Here is a 15,222-nt window from a genome sequence, read left to right on the forward strand (position 1 = left end):
GGATTGTTTTTATAAAATGTTAACAGAAATACTCTGCAGGTTTTCATTCCCGCCACAGGAATACGCAGGCTCTCACCTGCTCAGGTGAAATCCTGCAGACTGTCTGAATCAGGTCTTTCATCCATGACTCACTGGGCTGCTCCTGTGTTTTGGCCGTGACGACGCCCTTTGACCTCTTCCTGTGCCACCGCCTCCTCCACCCCAGCAGCACCATCAGCAGGATGATAGCGAGCATCAGGCCGGGCGGCGGGGAAGTGACGTGAATCCTGCAGGAGAACTCCGCCGTCTGAGCGTCCGGACGAAGATGCGAGCGTCTGGAAATGCGTTGTCCTCTGGTGCCGCCACTGCCGGCACCCCAGGGCATTATGGGTGAGCGGGAAACGTCGTCTTCATAATGTTAACGTTACCGCAACACCTGTGAAGAGAACATTATCCAGGTAGGACACAGCGGACTGAGCGGACTTGGCCCATTTGACCACATCAGTAGGCAACAACAACATGGCACATGTCAGCATTCAACACAGCAGTCCATCTTATAAACTGACAGACAAAATCTCTGCGTTAGCCTATAAATCATCCTGCTGTGGACGAGCAAACCTCGTCTAACTTACAGCACGCTGTCACTGCTGGACGACAGAGCAGACAGGCCTGGCTGTAGCCGCGTCATCAGTCCTTCTTTTACTAAATCATCACAGGGTGTGTGTGATGTGGGTGGGACAGAGGAGAACTACTCACCTGGGCTCTCAACGTGCTGCTCAGACTGTCTTCAGGTGTCTCGGATCCCATTCCTGCTCCCGAGAGGATGAACCCTTTAGATTTTAATAAGCATGTGATCTTTTCTCCTGTGCTGCCGTCAGGACAAAAAGAATAAAGAAATCATCAAGCTGTTGTTGTACTAAACTGTGCTGCCTGTAGGGGGCACTGGTGGAGCTTTACGTCTAGTTTATACATAGCAACCTTTTGCAGTTGAGTGCAGGTAAACTTGCCATCATTAGCTGAGAGAACAGTTGGTTTCACTGTAGCTTCATATTGGGACTGTGTTTATTTTCAGTGAAATGTCCTGGTGGACGTCCAGAAATAAACACACGGATCATCTGTCAGTCCATCTGTCTGAAGGTATCTCATGTTCTTCCAGGAAAGCCACTGTGAGCTGATCTGGGGTCAGCTTCCTGCTGACAGAGTCTATTCACACTCTGATTTGGAGAGGTCTTTCTGTGAAGCACATTTCCTGCTCTGAGTGTCTGTTGGATCACACTCTCTTCATTAATTAACTCGTTAGCTGGTGGTGTGTTCGCTGTCACTGGTTAAAATGGACGCTGAGCTTCAGCAGGAGCCTGTTACGACCTTTCACCTCGTTTCTGTCTGCAGGGCGTCATTGACTCTGGGCTAGCATTAGCATTAGGTCGCCGCTTCTAAATGTAGAAACAGAAAGAGGAGTCTGAGTGCGGGCGCTGACTCAGAAGAACGAGTAACCACCAGGCCTGGACCAATCACATGCAGCCTGGGGTCCACTGTTGACCAGTGACAGCAAAGACGGGCTGCTGGTCACATATGTGAAGAATAACAGAAGAAGAGGAGGAAGGCGGCTGCGAGGTACGGAGGCCAGATGTAACCTGATGAGAGTCGATGTGCACGACGTGTTTCTGCAGTCTGATCATTAACTGATCTTCTAAAAGACCAGCAGAAGGTATACAACGTGTGAGAAGTACTGCAGTACACCAGTCCAGTACCTGTACAGTGTACTGCTGCGTTGTGGTCAGAGGTCAGACAGGAGAGTCTGTGGGGTGAACAGCTGCAGTCCGAGTAAACAACAGAGTCAGATTACACTGCTGATACAACACAACACAACACACACACACACACACACTCTCTCTCTCTCTCTCTACAGGACTTACCAAAATCCTGCACCAAGACAAAATTCAGACCTGAACTTTACAACCGATCTAAAACCTTCTGAGGATTACTGAAAACCTTTTCACCATGAAAACATCCCCACAGAAGCTCGTCTCCTGTTGAAAGACATTAGTGCTTTAAGATGTCCCACCTGAAAACAAGAGCGTAAAGCCTGAGGACCACCTGTGGACATGTCTCAGTCCATCAGAACGTCTGTCTTCGGTCAGACACATTACGTTACACATGACAAGTACTTTACCGAAGTAACAGTACACACTACTGTGTAAAATACTCTTAAATCCTGGTTTCTAAGTCTTACTTCAGTATACATGAGTATTCATGACCAACACAATGTAACCAAAGTAAAAGTACTCACCACGCAGAATGGCTGTTGTGTATATTCTGCAGTTATGGCTCATATGAATGACTTTGTATGCTGTTGTGAAGTTTGATTCGTGTTTTCTAAACGGATTCATTCAGTAAAACGTCTGTAGATCCACTGAACCATCAGCCATCAGAGAAACACGATGACACGTCTGGAGTTTACCTGATTTATTGTTTTCAGTATAAAAATAAACATCTGATCCTATTTACACGATATGTACAAGAGGAACTCACTGTCACTACGGTGAGAAAAGAACAACCATCTGACTGATTAACAACACATGTACAAAAAACACTTAACAACCAGAACATGCTGAGTCATCGTCAGGAAGCTCAGACAGGAAGTCGCCCTCAGAAGACCTGAACAACCTGAGGAGGGTTCATGGCGCCCTGATCCACCTTAAGACAACAGAAGAAGAAGATTAAATGACAAAACTGTCACATCCTTCAGGACCTTCAGGACCTTGTCCTAAATGTGGACAGAAGCTCTGGCCCAATGGTCTCACCTCGCTGTACGCAGGGGGAGGGGGGTAGTACAGTTCAGGTGCTCTCATGAAGAGCCCGCCCTCTTCGTCCTCGTTCTCCACGCCATCATAGTCGTGGAGCAGCGGCGTGCGGGGGCCGTCCACTCTCAGGTTTCTGTGAATGTTACTGTAGCTGGGCGGGGCTGACGGGAAGGAGGACCAGCTGCTCAGGGACCCGGCCTGACTGCTCATGCTGCTGGTCCTGCTGCCCACGCCGCTGAAGGGGATCGTGCCGATGATCAGAGGCAGCTCCAGGGTCAGCTTCTCGCTGCCGGGGATGTGCAGGTAGATCTGGAGGAAGGAGATGAAGCTTCATGTCTCATCTCTTACAAACCAGAGACATCATGTCGTCCACTCTTGTCTCAACACGGCTCTTTAATCGCTCGTTTAGCCTCTTTTTCTCTTTATATTTTTGAACCTGTGTTACGTCTGGTGAACGTACGTGTGCTGTCATGAGCTGCTGCAGGTAACAAACGCCATTTTAGAGCCAATCAGAGCGATTCCATGACGAGGTGACAAAGGTTCACACGTGAGCCCGAACACGCCGTCCTCCTGAATGCATCCATGATGCTGGCGTGTTCAGACGGAGCCTGTCTGACTTCCTAGCTGTGCGTTGTTCTGAGCTGCAGTGAACCCGAACAGAAGGGCTCCGTTTTCTCTCGTTTCACTATGTAGCGCCCTCTAGCTGCAACGCGCAGACTGACAGACAGGTTAACGCGAGCTTACATAGCTTGGGGTGTGTGTGTTTCAGGCCTTACTGTGACCAGCACACCTGCACCGCAGCAGCTCGACCTGAGCTGAGACCTGAGTCAGACCAGGTCTGCTGGTGTATTTCTGCAGGTCTGAGTGGATCTGAGTGGATGCCCTTTGGTCCACCTCAGATCAGGTCAGACTGTCTCCAGGTCCCCTTTAAAGTAATTTGAGGCCCTCTGGCACTGATCTACGCTGATGTTATCAACCAGGACTCACCATGAGGGCGTAGTCCACCTTGATGATGTCACAGCCGAGCAGGGACGGCTTCAGTTTGGGGACTCTGATGGTCTTTCCCTGCCACATGTCGCACATCCCGGAGATGATGTGGTTTCCTCGGACCGCTGACAGTTTCTGACGCAGTACCTGAACACAACGAAACACAGAGGTCTGTTGGTACCACAAAGACATCCGGTCCCATTAACGGACAGAAACCCGATGATCCTCGCGAGCGTGTCACCTTGGTGTGGCCATCTGCCATGTACGAGTGTTTGGCGATGATGGCGGCCTTCGGCACTACGATACGTGAGCACGTGTTCTCAAACTTGGCGTTGATGTTGATTTCTTCTCCCTCACAGAATCCCTTCCTGTCGATCTGAGCACTGATGGACACCTGACCGTCAGGGATGAACATACAGGTGACCTTCTTCTGTCTGGTGGCGGCAGCCGGAGCCTGACGGAGGACAGAATCTGTCACAGTTTGCACTTCTTACCTCATCGTCTCGAATAATCATCTTACAGACATTTCAAACTAGAGAAAATCCACATTATCATGTAAAACATTAACACGTGTCGGTTTGAAGGTATTTACACAAACTCGGCTGTCAGATTTGGTTCCTCCTGTTGGCCGACGGAGCCGACGGAGCCGAGCGGAGGTGATCAGTGAGGTTTGATCTCTCCAGCTGCCCACATCGTGACAGACAGCCGTGTCGAGTGTTTAGTTTGAGTTTTCTTTGATTTAACTAAACTCTTGTGTAATTACCCCCTCGGGTTATTCTGTCAAATTACCGAAGTGAACCCGATGACTCAAATCTGAAAACCGATGATGTAAAACCAAAAAAGGTCAGCAGGATCCTGAAAGTTAAAATGTTGACGTGTTCATGTGTTTTCATACCAGCAGGTCAGGTTGGTTGACATCCAGCGGCTCCTCCACCTCAAACTCCGTCTCACACTGCAAAGCATGCTGGGAAGGCCTGTCCAGCACCGCCCGCACGTAGTAACGGACGTAACCGAACTTTCCTCTGTAGGACGACACCAGACGCCTGAAAGCAGACGGGAACACACGTCAGCACCAGCTGCTGCGAGGTGGCCTACAGTCGGTCGTGGTCAGATGGGCTCACCCTGCTGCAGGCAGCTCGAAGCCGAACCGGAAACCGTAGGTTTTACCAGGCTGCAGCAGGAAGCAGTCGTCTGAGTCTGAGGGCAGAGAGCGTTCATGAGCAAGGCAGCGACAGCAGGTGCGAGGTTCAGCTCCCGAGTCGACCCATCAGCCTCCTCTGATCAACAGCCACACGATAAGGTCGCTACATCACGTTTATGTGTCGATACAAAAACCTGACGTTTGGCCAGGAAGTGTGACGTGTGTGTGTGTGTGTGTGTGCGTGTGCGTGACAGGAAACATCACAGATAACATATGTTAACTGTCAGCGCTGCCGACCTTCCACCAAGCTGAGTCCAACAGCTTCCCACTGAATATCAGCACGTTTGAAGCTTTTCTCAAACTAAATGTCAGTCAGACTCTTGACTCGGACAAGCAGACTTGTGGAACTGAATGACGGGCAAAACCACGTGAGGGAGATGTTAACAACATGCACACATATGTAATCATGTATGTGGATTGTTGCACAGGCCGCAGCCTCTGAGACCTTATCAGAAGCGTCTCTGCTGTCACCTTTAGTGAGCACCTCGTCCAGTCTCAGCTCCTCCTCATACTTCAGGTACTCCACCTCCTGGCTGCGGTTCTTGCGGTTCTTCCCGCTGCGGTGGTCCACGTGTGCGCAGCCGGCGGCGGAGACCCTGAGGGCGGTCACCGTGCACGGCTGAGCCGCCTCCAGCTGCACGAAGGCGGACACTTTGTCCCCACTGCTGTAGAAGGTCTTGCCAGGATCCGAGAAGACCAGCTGGAAGACTTTGAGTTTGTTCACCACGGACAGAACCATGATGCGGCTGGTGCCGGTTCTGGTGCGGATGAATTAGGCTGCAGTGAGCAGTGATGATGGAGAAAATATATCATGAAATAAAATACGAATTAAATTTCAAAAATCAGAACAAACACCCAACAAAAATAAAGAAAAATCTCACACAATAAGTTTACATGAAACAAAACGTTTCATCCGGTACACAAACGAGTCGGTGTTTCGGTGTCAGTAAACAGTTTGCGGTCAGTTTTATACCGCCGGGGTTCGGACGGGGTGTCCCGGTGTCCCGTTACCTCTCACCGGTCTGCATGTGCGCTCAGTGTGGACACAGGAGCCCCTGGAGGACGGAGCCAATCAGAGCGCAGAGAGGACGCGTGGGCAGCTCGTGTCGCGAGGGGGGGCGGGGCCTGTAGCTCCAGACTGAGTAAACAGTAGAGTCATCAGAGTGAGAATAGAAACAGATTTACTGTACAGCTGCAGCTCCAACAACAACAATACGCTGCAGGAACGACTGCTGGGCTGATATTAATAATGTGCAGCAAATGAAGACATCTACCAGCACTTTGCACTGATGTGCACTGGAGTCTACAGCGTTAAACTGCAATTTGTTACTGTTCAAGTACATTTTACATGACAAATATGTCAGTAACAGTGTATTTTAAAGTCCTGGTCCTTTCCTGTCTAATTTCCTGCATGTGAGATAACATAATCCTTTAGTGGAGAAATTTGCATTGTCACAGCAACACCAAGGGAGGCCAAATAAAGATACAGGTAAATAAAAACTAAAAAATATACAAAAGTAAGGGGAAATATAAAAAACACAAGCTATTTACCATACTTCACCACTGCTTGCATTATTGCATTATAAGCTCACAGCGGGTTTACATGCCGAGTACAGCTGGTTCACACGATACAGTTCAGTTCTGTTACAGGAAGAGATGATTCATTTCCAAATTCAGAAAATAGTGATCGTGTAAAGAACTCATTAAGCAGCGTGTTTACCTGCATGAATGTAAGCTGCTAATGCTAATGCGAACAGACTTCAGTTCAGCATTCAACACCATCACACCTCAGCACCCGGTTGAAAAGCTGAGCCTGCTCGGCCTGAACACCCCCCTCCGCAACTGGATCCTGGACTTTCTAACTGAGAGACCTCAGAAAGTCCGGATCAGCGGCAACATCTCCAGCCCCGCCACACTGAGCGCAGGAGCCCCACAAGGATGTGTGCTCAGCCCTCTGCTGCTCGCACTGCTGACTCGGGACTGTGAGGCAATGCACAGCACAAATCACATCATCAAGTTCGCCAAAGACACGACCGTGGTGGGTCTCATCAGCAAGAACAACAAGTCAGCCTACGGGGACGAGGCGCAACCTCTAAGGGACCGGTGCAAAGTCAACAACTTGTCCCTGAACGTCGACAAAACCAAAGATATGGTTGTGGACTTCAGAAGAGCACAGAGGGACCGCTCTTTGCTGAACAGGCTCCACCATGGAGATCGTCAAGAGCACCAAGTTCCTTGGTGTCCACCTGGAGGACAACTTCATCTGGTCCCTCGACACCAGCTCCACTATTAAGAAAGCCCGAGGAAGCGGAGGAAAGCTCATCTTCAAAGCTCACCACATTCTACAGGGGGACCACTGAGAGCTTCCTGCGCAGCTGCATCACTACCTGCCATGGTAACTGCACAACAGAAGATCATGAGGACCTGCAGCCGGTAGTGAGAACAGCCGAAAAGATCACCTGGGTCTCTCATCCTTACCTTGTAATGCTTCCAGCAGCTCTTCTACCTGCACTTCATACTGTTCACCCTGTGTACAATACTGTCCCTACCAGCACTTCATGGCCGTCTCAAACACTCCATAGCAGGACCGAGTCCTGGTCTGCGCTGCTCCTTGTTGTTTGTATGTGTAGCCTCTGTGCAGTGTATAGTCTCTGTGCTGTGTGTACAGTCTGCACAGTCCTTGTGCACTGTGTATAGTCTTGTGCATTATGTGTAGTCTTGCGTTGCTTTGTATTACATGTGTATTTAATTTGTAGCACCTGGTCCCAGAAGGAACGCTGTCTCATTTCACTGTCACTGTAAACAATGACAATAAAAACCTCTTGACTTGACGTCCTGCTAACTAGCTAACTGCCTACAACTAAGGGCCTAGTAAATAACCATAGAGACTAACAAGTGTCTGTCAGCATGATGTCATGGCCAGGGACCAGCTAGCTTTAGCCATCAAGCTGATTATGAGCTGATTATGAGTCTATACAGCTGAATTAGCTAACTAGCAACAGCAGATAAAAACTGCTAGCGACAGTCAAACACAGATTACAATGAGAACACTGAGCCTCAAATGGACAGAATGCAAGCAGGAATAAAACAATGAATTAAATGGGATATCAAAAATAACATGCAGTTATTTTCTACATCAAGACAACTCAATGTGAACAAAATCACATTATCTGTTAGTATAGATATTAATCACTTAATTTTGTTTAAATCTAGAGAAATTCTCAAGATCTTAAAGTGTCCAAAGATCCCAGATCTGTCAGGCTAAATGTTCAAAATACACACGATACCCTCAGACATGAGAACAGAATAAAAAAGTAAGATAATTTTTAACATTTATATTTAAAGTTTAAGCACCTGAATGAAAGTGAGCAAAGTGTTGGTGGGAACAGACTGCCCCCTGCTGGACAGATGAGCTCAGTTCAGTCAACAGTTTTAATCTGGATTCAATTTCAATTTCATTTTATCTGCAGTGACTGGCCTCATTCTGCCTGGTTTTACACACAGACACTTCACTTTCTAGAAGAGAAACTTACCTGGAAACATCTGCTGTTACACCTGATTGGCTGCTGGATTTCCTACAGTCTGAAGTTGAACATAGTTATGTTTTCTAAAGGTGGACATCAACACTGTTTAGCCATGCCTTAAATTCACATGAACTCTCCAAAGTCCTGAAAGATATTTTTATCTTGTGTGTACAATGAAATATGTCATGTTTCAGGCTCAATAATCGTGATATGAAATATCACAATAACGAATACGTAACGTTAGAGCTACTCTGTGATTTTAGTGGTTTTCAAACAAACGTTCGGTCATTTCACGTTCAGGATCAGGTTGTTTAGGCAAATACTGAAGGTGTGAAGAACAAACAGGTGGAATGTTGTTAAGAAGGTTTGACTGTTTTATTACAGGTTCAGTTAGTGAAAAAGGTAAAACACTTGTTCAGTGTGCTGTTCGTGTCCTTGTGTTCACTTGCTGTTGACCATTGAATTGAATGAGAAAACCCTCAAATTCTGTTTGAAAATACAAGCTCAAGACATCTGAGATGATGGCGAACAATAAACCCAAATGTCAGAATTTTAAAGGAAAATACCACCAAGTGACCTTATTTACAAGAGTCATTTTCAACAGACCTGCAGTTTGTCCAGTGTTCAGGATCGCCGCCTGAAGTCCTGAACATTAGCACATTCATTTATAGGCATGTGATGGTTTCCTACAGCAGCTTCAGACCTCAGATCACTTTCACAAAATGTGGGGTTTCCTCCCACCTGTCACACACTCACAGCTTCATCTACCTGCCCTGGTGACGGATGGAGTCTCCACCGACAACAAATAGACCAGGCATATGTTTGCGGCAGTGCTGGAATTAGCAGCAACAATTCAACCAAATTTAGCACATAAAACAGCTGAATGTGACATGAGGAAGAAGGGAGATGTTTTGAGGGGTTTACAGCTGATCAGGGTTGGTTTGGCATAGTCAAACACGTGTCCCAGCAGGGACAGGAGCCCCAAAAGCAACAGGAGTTTTGTTCTGGAAGTTCTCACAGTAATAAAACTAAAATCCAAGTGAGATGAGTCTGAAGTCGCAGGAAAACTAAAACTAAACGTTTAACTTACCCTCCCCGATTCAAATACAGTATAAATAAACTATTCTCTGTACATGAAGGTCAAAGGTCATCAGGTTCCTCCAGCTCCTGAGGGCCTTTGACCTTTAGGATCCATCCAGTCTGCTGAGTCCGTCATGGTCATCGGTTCAAGTTGTCATCAAAGCTGCAGGAACGCAAGAGACAGGTTTAACAGGGTCAGGCACTCGCTTAACATTGGCAGTTTACAGAAGACATCAGACAGCAGAACTACAGCAGAGTGAGACTAGAACCCGCAGAATCAGGGATCTTACTGGCGTATGGCATCTGGGATCTGCAGCCTGTCTGTGGGGATGAACTGAGAAAGCTCCTGTAGACTGTGGACGAACCGAATCTTCCTGCTGAACTTCTCACTGTGGACAACAGAGTCGTACCACACAATCTTTAGGAAGACATGTTTCTGTGTGTTCCACCAATCTGTTGTTGTTAGCTGGTCGCTAACACAGTAGCTCCCCCTTTTCAAGGTAGCTAACATACAGGTAGCTTGTTGCTAATATGTTAACACATGGACACGGTGAGCAGCTGCACAGATGTTCATTTTTTATTCACTATTTAGGTGGTTAGCAGGTTGTTGCAGGTTTCAGCAGTGGTGGTTAAAGCTGAGCGGTTGCTATGGCTACCCACAGCAACCTGGAGCATCAGGACTGTTGCTATGGTTACGCAGCTAAACAGATATGTGTGGGTGTGTGTTTTGCAGACCTGATGAAGGGTTTGACCACAGTGATGAGAGCTTTGATGTACCAGGCAGGATGGACAACCAGCAGCCCCTTCAGGTCCTTCTTCAGCCTGGACAGACAGAAAACGCACACGTGTGTCAAGTTTACTTTCGTCTGACATTTACAGAATATTCAAAGAAACTAGCAGAACGTCAGATTCAGGAAGCAAACTCTGTGGGCGAAGCCATCACACCTCCTGTCGATGGAGGTGTAGCACTGGTGGAGCCATTTGATGGCCGGCAGTTTGTTTCTGGGAGCCATGGCACACAGGTAGACCAGCAGGTAATTCTCTGAGACCATCAGGTCCAACGTTCCAACAATGTACCTGCACGCACACACACACTGTTTAACCATCAGGCAGAATAAGAAGGCAGGAGAACTGTCCATACTGTTCTGATACTTTCAACTCCTTCCAGCGCTGAGATATGTGGATAATTTAGTTTATTTTACTTTCAGTGAAATGTTCACTGACGTCACTGAAATCACATTAAACTGAGCTCACCTGAACAAATTGTCCATGACGTACTCGTAGTCCTCCACCGTGTTCTCTGGCAGGTAGCAGGAGCTGAACAGGATGATGGCATTCATCTCATCTCCATAGTAACCTGACGACCAATCAGGAAAGTTACAGGGTGCGTCTGAAATTCCTCATTCCAACATTAGAACATCTGTGGAACTATGAACTATGAAGCCAGCAGTCTGCTGAATGTGAGCTATTTCTGGGGAAATATTACTGTCTGCAGGTACTGGACAGCAAGCTGACGTAAACATCAACAACAGAAACAACACGACAGACATGGACGCCGACCAGTGTAACGTCCGGTGTAACCTCAGAAGTCCTTCAGTGTGTGTTACTATCAGATTTCATTCCTTAGGCGTGATATATTAAATATAAATCAGTTCATCGTCTGCACGGGTTACCATGGTTACGGTTAGTGGACAAATGGTGTGATTACACCATGTGACACACATGTGACTTTCCCATAAGCTTACAGTGTGAAGGACGCTGCTGTGTAACGGTAGATACACTTTTTTCAGTGTCACACAAGCCATGAAAAGACTCGTTGCAGCATCAGAACGAGATCCCTTCAGTCCGACGACCTTTGGAAAGTCCTCTTTCAAGTCGGCACAGGGCTAAACCAAAAGCTGAAGCTTCCTCACACCCAATGGGCCAGCATCATGGATCATTTCAAACCTGGGAACTTCTTCAGCTTCAAGATCCACTGAGCAGCTGCCACAAGAATGAACGGGGCCCCACCTCGTGTCACACACGTGTCACAGACGTGTCACACACGTGTCACAGACATGTCAGTTCTGAGAATTCATATGTGATGTCTGACCTCCATGCGACAGGACCTGCAGGTACGGCTCCAGGACGCTCATGTTGACGTGATATTCATGCCCAGAGATACGGAACTTCCTCCAGCGGCGCCCCCTGCTGTCCACCTGGTCCAGCTCAATCAGACCCTCTAACTGCTCCATTGGACTCCTGGCTGTAACTCCAGACGCTCCCCTCGCCGTTCGGGGGAGGTCATCTGTCAGAGAGAGGTCAAAGGTCAGAGGTCATGTTAGCGCTGTACAGCCTGTTGACCACAAAACCAACACAAAGACTGTCTCTCTCTCCGTCAGCCCGTCTCACCCTCCCACTCCAGCTCATGCATGCTGTCTGGCAGAGTTCCTGTCTCGCTGCCTGATGGCGTCTCCAGGGCCTCCAAGTTGATGTCGAGTGACGGCGTCTCGTCCGGCGTCGCCGACAGCGCGGCCAAGCCGTCGTTACTCGGGTCTTGAGAGTCTCTGCGGCTCAGAGTGAGACTGAGAGACGGGGCTACGAGACGCTTCTTAGCCCCCCCACCAACAGTTCCTGATAGGGCTAGGCTGGTGGGCGGGGCTGACGGGACAAGGGGTGGGGCAAGACAGGCAGAGGACAGAGTTAGGGTCAAAGGTCACTGAGAGGCTTCCTCATCCCTTCCTTTTATTTGAGAGCTAATCATTTTCTTAGTTTTGGCACTACAGAAAAATCCCAGAATGCATCAGTTAAGAACTGAAAAGACTCTGAAGCTCTTCATTCACAAACATTAAAACCTTTTATAATGTATTATTATATTATTATTTTTTTGCTTTACAGGAAGCAAATTAATTTGGAACAAAAAAACTGGAAGTTTTCAGGGTCACCTGGTCGCCGCTCGCCGTCTGACGGGCTCTCCGCCTCTTCTGGATTCCCACAATCCTCTGGGAGAGGCCTTAACCAAACACAAAATATAAGAGACAGCAGGTTTGTTTTCGAAAGTTATTCCACAGATTTGCTGGTTCGTCCAAAGAAATAAAGTCCCAGAGACACACAAAAGATGCAACCTGAAGGCATCACTTTGGGCTCTGGAAAAATGTGATGGGAGATCAGCTGAGGAACACTGAGATCTGAACCAGCAGAAGTCTGAGGAGAAACTCAGAGAGCAAAGTGTTTTAACCTTCAGCTACAGAACGTGAGATAAGAACAACAAACAGGTGGAGCGAGACCTGGGGAAGCCGTCGTCCTGCCACTCCTCCCTCAGCTCCATGTCCTGGATGTTGGGGGGCCCCGGGGCCCCAACAGCAGCCCTGCAGCGACAAAACAAACCAAACAAAAATCAACACTTTAACAGCAGCTGCAGCACATTAACATAAACATCACGTCATGTTTAATGGCAGCTTTCAGCCTGAAATAAACAAATCAAAGACATCAGACAAACAGGCTGCTCGGATTCTTCAGAGCAAGACAAGCCGAACAAACAGGTGTGTCAAAGTAAAGCCACCGATATCTGATCTTCATCCTGACCTCCGGCACAGTTCAGGATCAGGAGTTTGATCTCTGACTGGCAGCCAACACAGCCTGACTCACAGTCAAAGAACAACATCAACGAAGAAGGACAAAAGGTGAAGTTATTTGGAGTGAATGTTCTTGGTTTCTGTCCGCCACGACGTTAAACCGAAAGGGAATCAGATACTCAGTCAGCAGGCAGAAACAGGAACAACTGCTGAATCAACACCTGAACTCAGCCAGCAACACACAGGCATTACTACACCTGTGAGGACACTGGCTGCAGGTTCAGTTGGACTTCAGTGTGTTCATAAACCTGTGAGGTCCGCTGGGTCCTTTCGAGACTGGAGAAACTGGTGAGTGTCCCCACAACACCATGGATACCACACACACACACATTCCTGCACTGCATCAAGAGCTCTCTCTCTGGAACCAGGCTCCGTTCATTTTTCTGCCATTTTAAGTTTCTTCCTGCTTTTCCTGTTCAACAAAAAACATCCAAGAAACTCTCACCTATCACCTGTTGCCAGGTAACACTCTTCAGTTCAGCATGCAGATGATCCAGCAAGCAGCTCTTCTGAATCTGAGTGGACTGAAAGAACCTGCCTGACTGCTCTGACTCTAAACGTTAACAGAAACGCACCTGCGCAGGTGAGGAGGGGCAGAGCTCTATTGTTCCTCTGTTTGTTGTTACTGTAGAAAGCCGAGACGGTTTATCTGACATACCCACCCAGGTAACCACACCTGAGTACCTGTGTGCTCAGGTCACAGGTAAAGGAGATCAAGTATGGAACAGAAAGTGGGACGTCCTCGGGGGGGGGGGGGGGGGTGTTCCACTGTGCTGCCTTTGTGGTCCTCTGGGAAAAGCAAGAAGTCTCAGCAGGGTTCTGTGTTCTCTCTGCACTCCAGCAGGTGTCCCTACCTAACCTCTTCAGCGTCTGTCTGGATTCCAGGCTTCGTGAGGAGGGTCCAGAGGGGCTTGAAGCTGTTCCAAACTTCTTGAGATGATTCCACAGTACTTTAAAGGCTCTAGGAGTGGGTTCTGAGGTTCTTGGGTTGCTTTAAGAGCTTAAAACTTTGTTTGCAGGTTCTGACAAGTTTTCAGAAGGGGTTGGAGAGGCGGTGTGACGATGTCCTACAAGTGACCATGGAGATTCCAGGGTTCTTAAGCGGTCTGATAAGTGCTTGCAGAACTCCCAGAAATGTCATATGAGAGGTTCTCGCGGAGGTTTCACTGGTCCTTGAATAGGCTTCATGGTTGCTTGGTTCCAAGGTTCTCCAGGACATTCTAGGAGTGGATGAGAAGGCCAAAAGAGTGCTGCGGGCTGTTCTAGAGAGCTTGAGGCATTTCCTGGGGAGTTTAAGGATAATCCAGGTGGGTCCATCAGGGACTCCAGGATTCATGAGGTGGTTACATGGATTTCATAGTTTTACCTCGGGTCGAACACAAAGTACCATTATCACGATAAATAAATCTGAACACACCGTCTGTTGTGTTGTCATGGTAACAGCCAGCAGCTCCCCATCAGAGAACCTGAACTCAGGTTCAGTTCAAACAGAAAAGTTTCTTCTGAGAAAACAGAAAATACAATCTTCTGATGAGAAAAAACTGGACCAGTTTACAGGCGTGGTTCTGATCCTGGACTGAACTGAACCAAACCAGGAGACACCTGAGGAGTCATAGGAGACAGGAAGTCAGCAGACATCACTTCCTGCTGACTGGAAACAGCGAACGTGCCACAGCGACCCCTTCACAGACAGTCTGGAAGAACGAACACCAGCACTAAAGCCACCAACTTTAACTAAACTTCCTCTTTCTGCTGGAACAGGAAACCAGCACACACACACACAGTAACACACACACACACGTTGTGAAGCCGATCTGTGTGTATTTGAGTTTAAACCAAAAAACGTACCTGTCCTCTGCGTACCTGTCTGTGTGGCTGGCAGGGAAGCTCATGATGTCAGTGTGATGTCACAGCGCGTTCTGACCAGCATGTGTGAGCTGCTGGACGTCTTCGAGTGTCTTCCTCTCTTTCTCTGTGGGTGTTCCCACTCTGACTCAATGCGACTCACCCACCCTCCCTCCCTCCCTCCCTCT

The 15,222-nt window shown here is 48.0% G+C and overlaps 2 protein-coding genes across 5 annotated transcripts; both read right to left on the reverse strand.

Annotated features, from left to right (window-relative positions):
* Positions 1-2,430: 2,430 nt before the first annotated feature.
* On the reverse strand, positions 2,431-5,891 carry LOC124064309 (thioredoxin-interacting protein-like). Its single transcript, XM_046398643.1, has 7 exons — positions 5,443-5,891; positions 4,892-4,967; positions 4,666-4,813; positions 4,012-4,224; positions 3,771-3,917; positions 2,784-3,092; positions 2,431-2,676 (listed from the first exon to the last, which is right to left on the reverse strand). Exons 1-7 carry the CDS (start codon positions 5,708-5,710, stop codon positions 2,629-2,631), a joined length of 1,209 nt encoding a protein of 402 aa, XP_046254599.1. The 5' UTR covers positions 5,711-5,891; the 3' UTR covers positions 2,431-2,628.
* A 2,955-nt stretch (positions 5,892-8,846) lies between these two features.
* Positions 8,847-15,198, reverse strand: bnipl (BCL2 interacting protein like). 4 transcript variants are annotated; one of them, XM_046398648.1, is made up of 11 exons: positions 15,038-15,175; positions 14,607-14,791; positions 12,842-12,922; positions 12,500-12,567; positions 11,967-12,215; positions 11,668-11,862; positions 10,830-10,932; positions 10,521-10,652; positions 10,311-10,397; positions 9,866-9,964; positions 8,847-9,738 (listed from the first exon to the last, which is right to left on the reverse strand). In XM_046398648.1, the coding sequence occupies exons 3-11, from the start codon at positions 12,880-12,882 to the stop codon at positions 9,714-9,716; spliced, it is 999 nt and encodes a 332-aa protein (XP_046254604.1). In that variant the 5' UTR covers positions 12,883-12,922; positions 14,607-14,791; positions 15,038-15,175; the 3' UTR covers positions 8,847-9,713. The 4 variants fall into 4 exon arrangements, with proteins under 4 accessions (XP_046254604.1, XP_046254601.1, XP_046254600.1 ...); XM_046398645.1 differs by lacking the exon at positions 14,607-14,791 and having other exon boundaries at positions 15,053-15,198; XM_046398644.1 differs by lacking the exon at positions 14,607-14,791 and having other exon boundaries at positions 15,038-15,192.
* Between the last annotated feature and the right edge of the window lie 24 nt (positions 15,199-15,222).

Source organism: Scatophagus argus, chromosome 9, assembly GCF_020382885.2.
Source record: "Scatophagus argus isolate fScaArg1 chromosome 9, fScaArg1.pri, whole genome shotgun sequence".
NCBI classification, from domain to species: domain Eukaryota; kingdom Metazoa; phylum Chordata; class Actinopteri; family Scatophagidae; genus Scatophagus; species Scatophagus argus.

What these genes read in the sequence shown, in the direction of transcription:
- LOC124064309 (XM_046398643.1), bottom strand. Translation starts at nt 5,710, where the DNA reads ATGGTTCTGTCCGTGGTGAACAAACTCAAAGTCTTCCAGCTGGTCTTC. An exon ending in TGGCAGATGGCCACACCAAG is followed by an intron (nt 3,918 to 4,011) that starts GTGACACGCTCG and finishes CGTTGTGTTCAG; the next exon opens with GTACTGCGTCAGAAACTGTC. An exon ending in AGGTGGACTACGCCCTCATG is followed by an intron (nt 3,093 to 3,770) that starts GTGAGTCCTGGT and finishes TCCTTCCTCCAG; the next exon opens with ATCTACCTGCACATCCCCGG.
- bnipl (XM_046398644.1), bottom strand. Translation starts at nt 15,081, where the DNA reads ATGAGCTTCCCTGCCAGCCACACAGACAGGTACGCAGAGGACAG. An exon ending in GTCATGGACAATTTGTTCAG is followed by an intron (nt 10,653 to 10,829) that starts GTGAGCTCAGTT and finishes GTGTGCGTGCAG; the next exon opens with GTACATTGTTGGAACGTTGG. An exon ending in GTGGTCAAACCCTTCATCAG is followed by an intron (nt 9,965 to 10,310) that starts GTCTGCAAAACA and finishes TGTTGTCCACAG; the next exon opens with TGAGAAGTTCAGCAGGAAGA.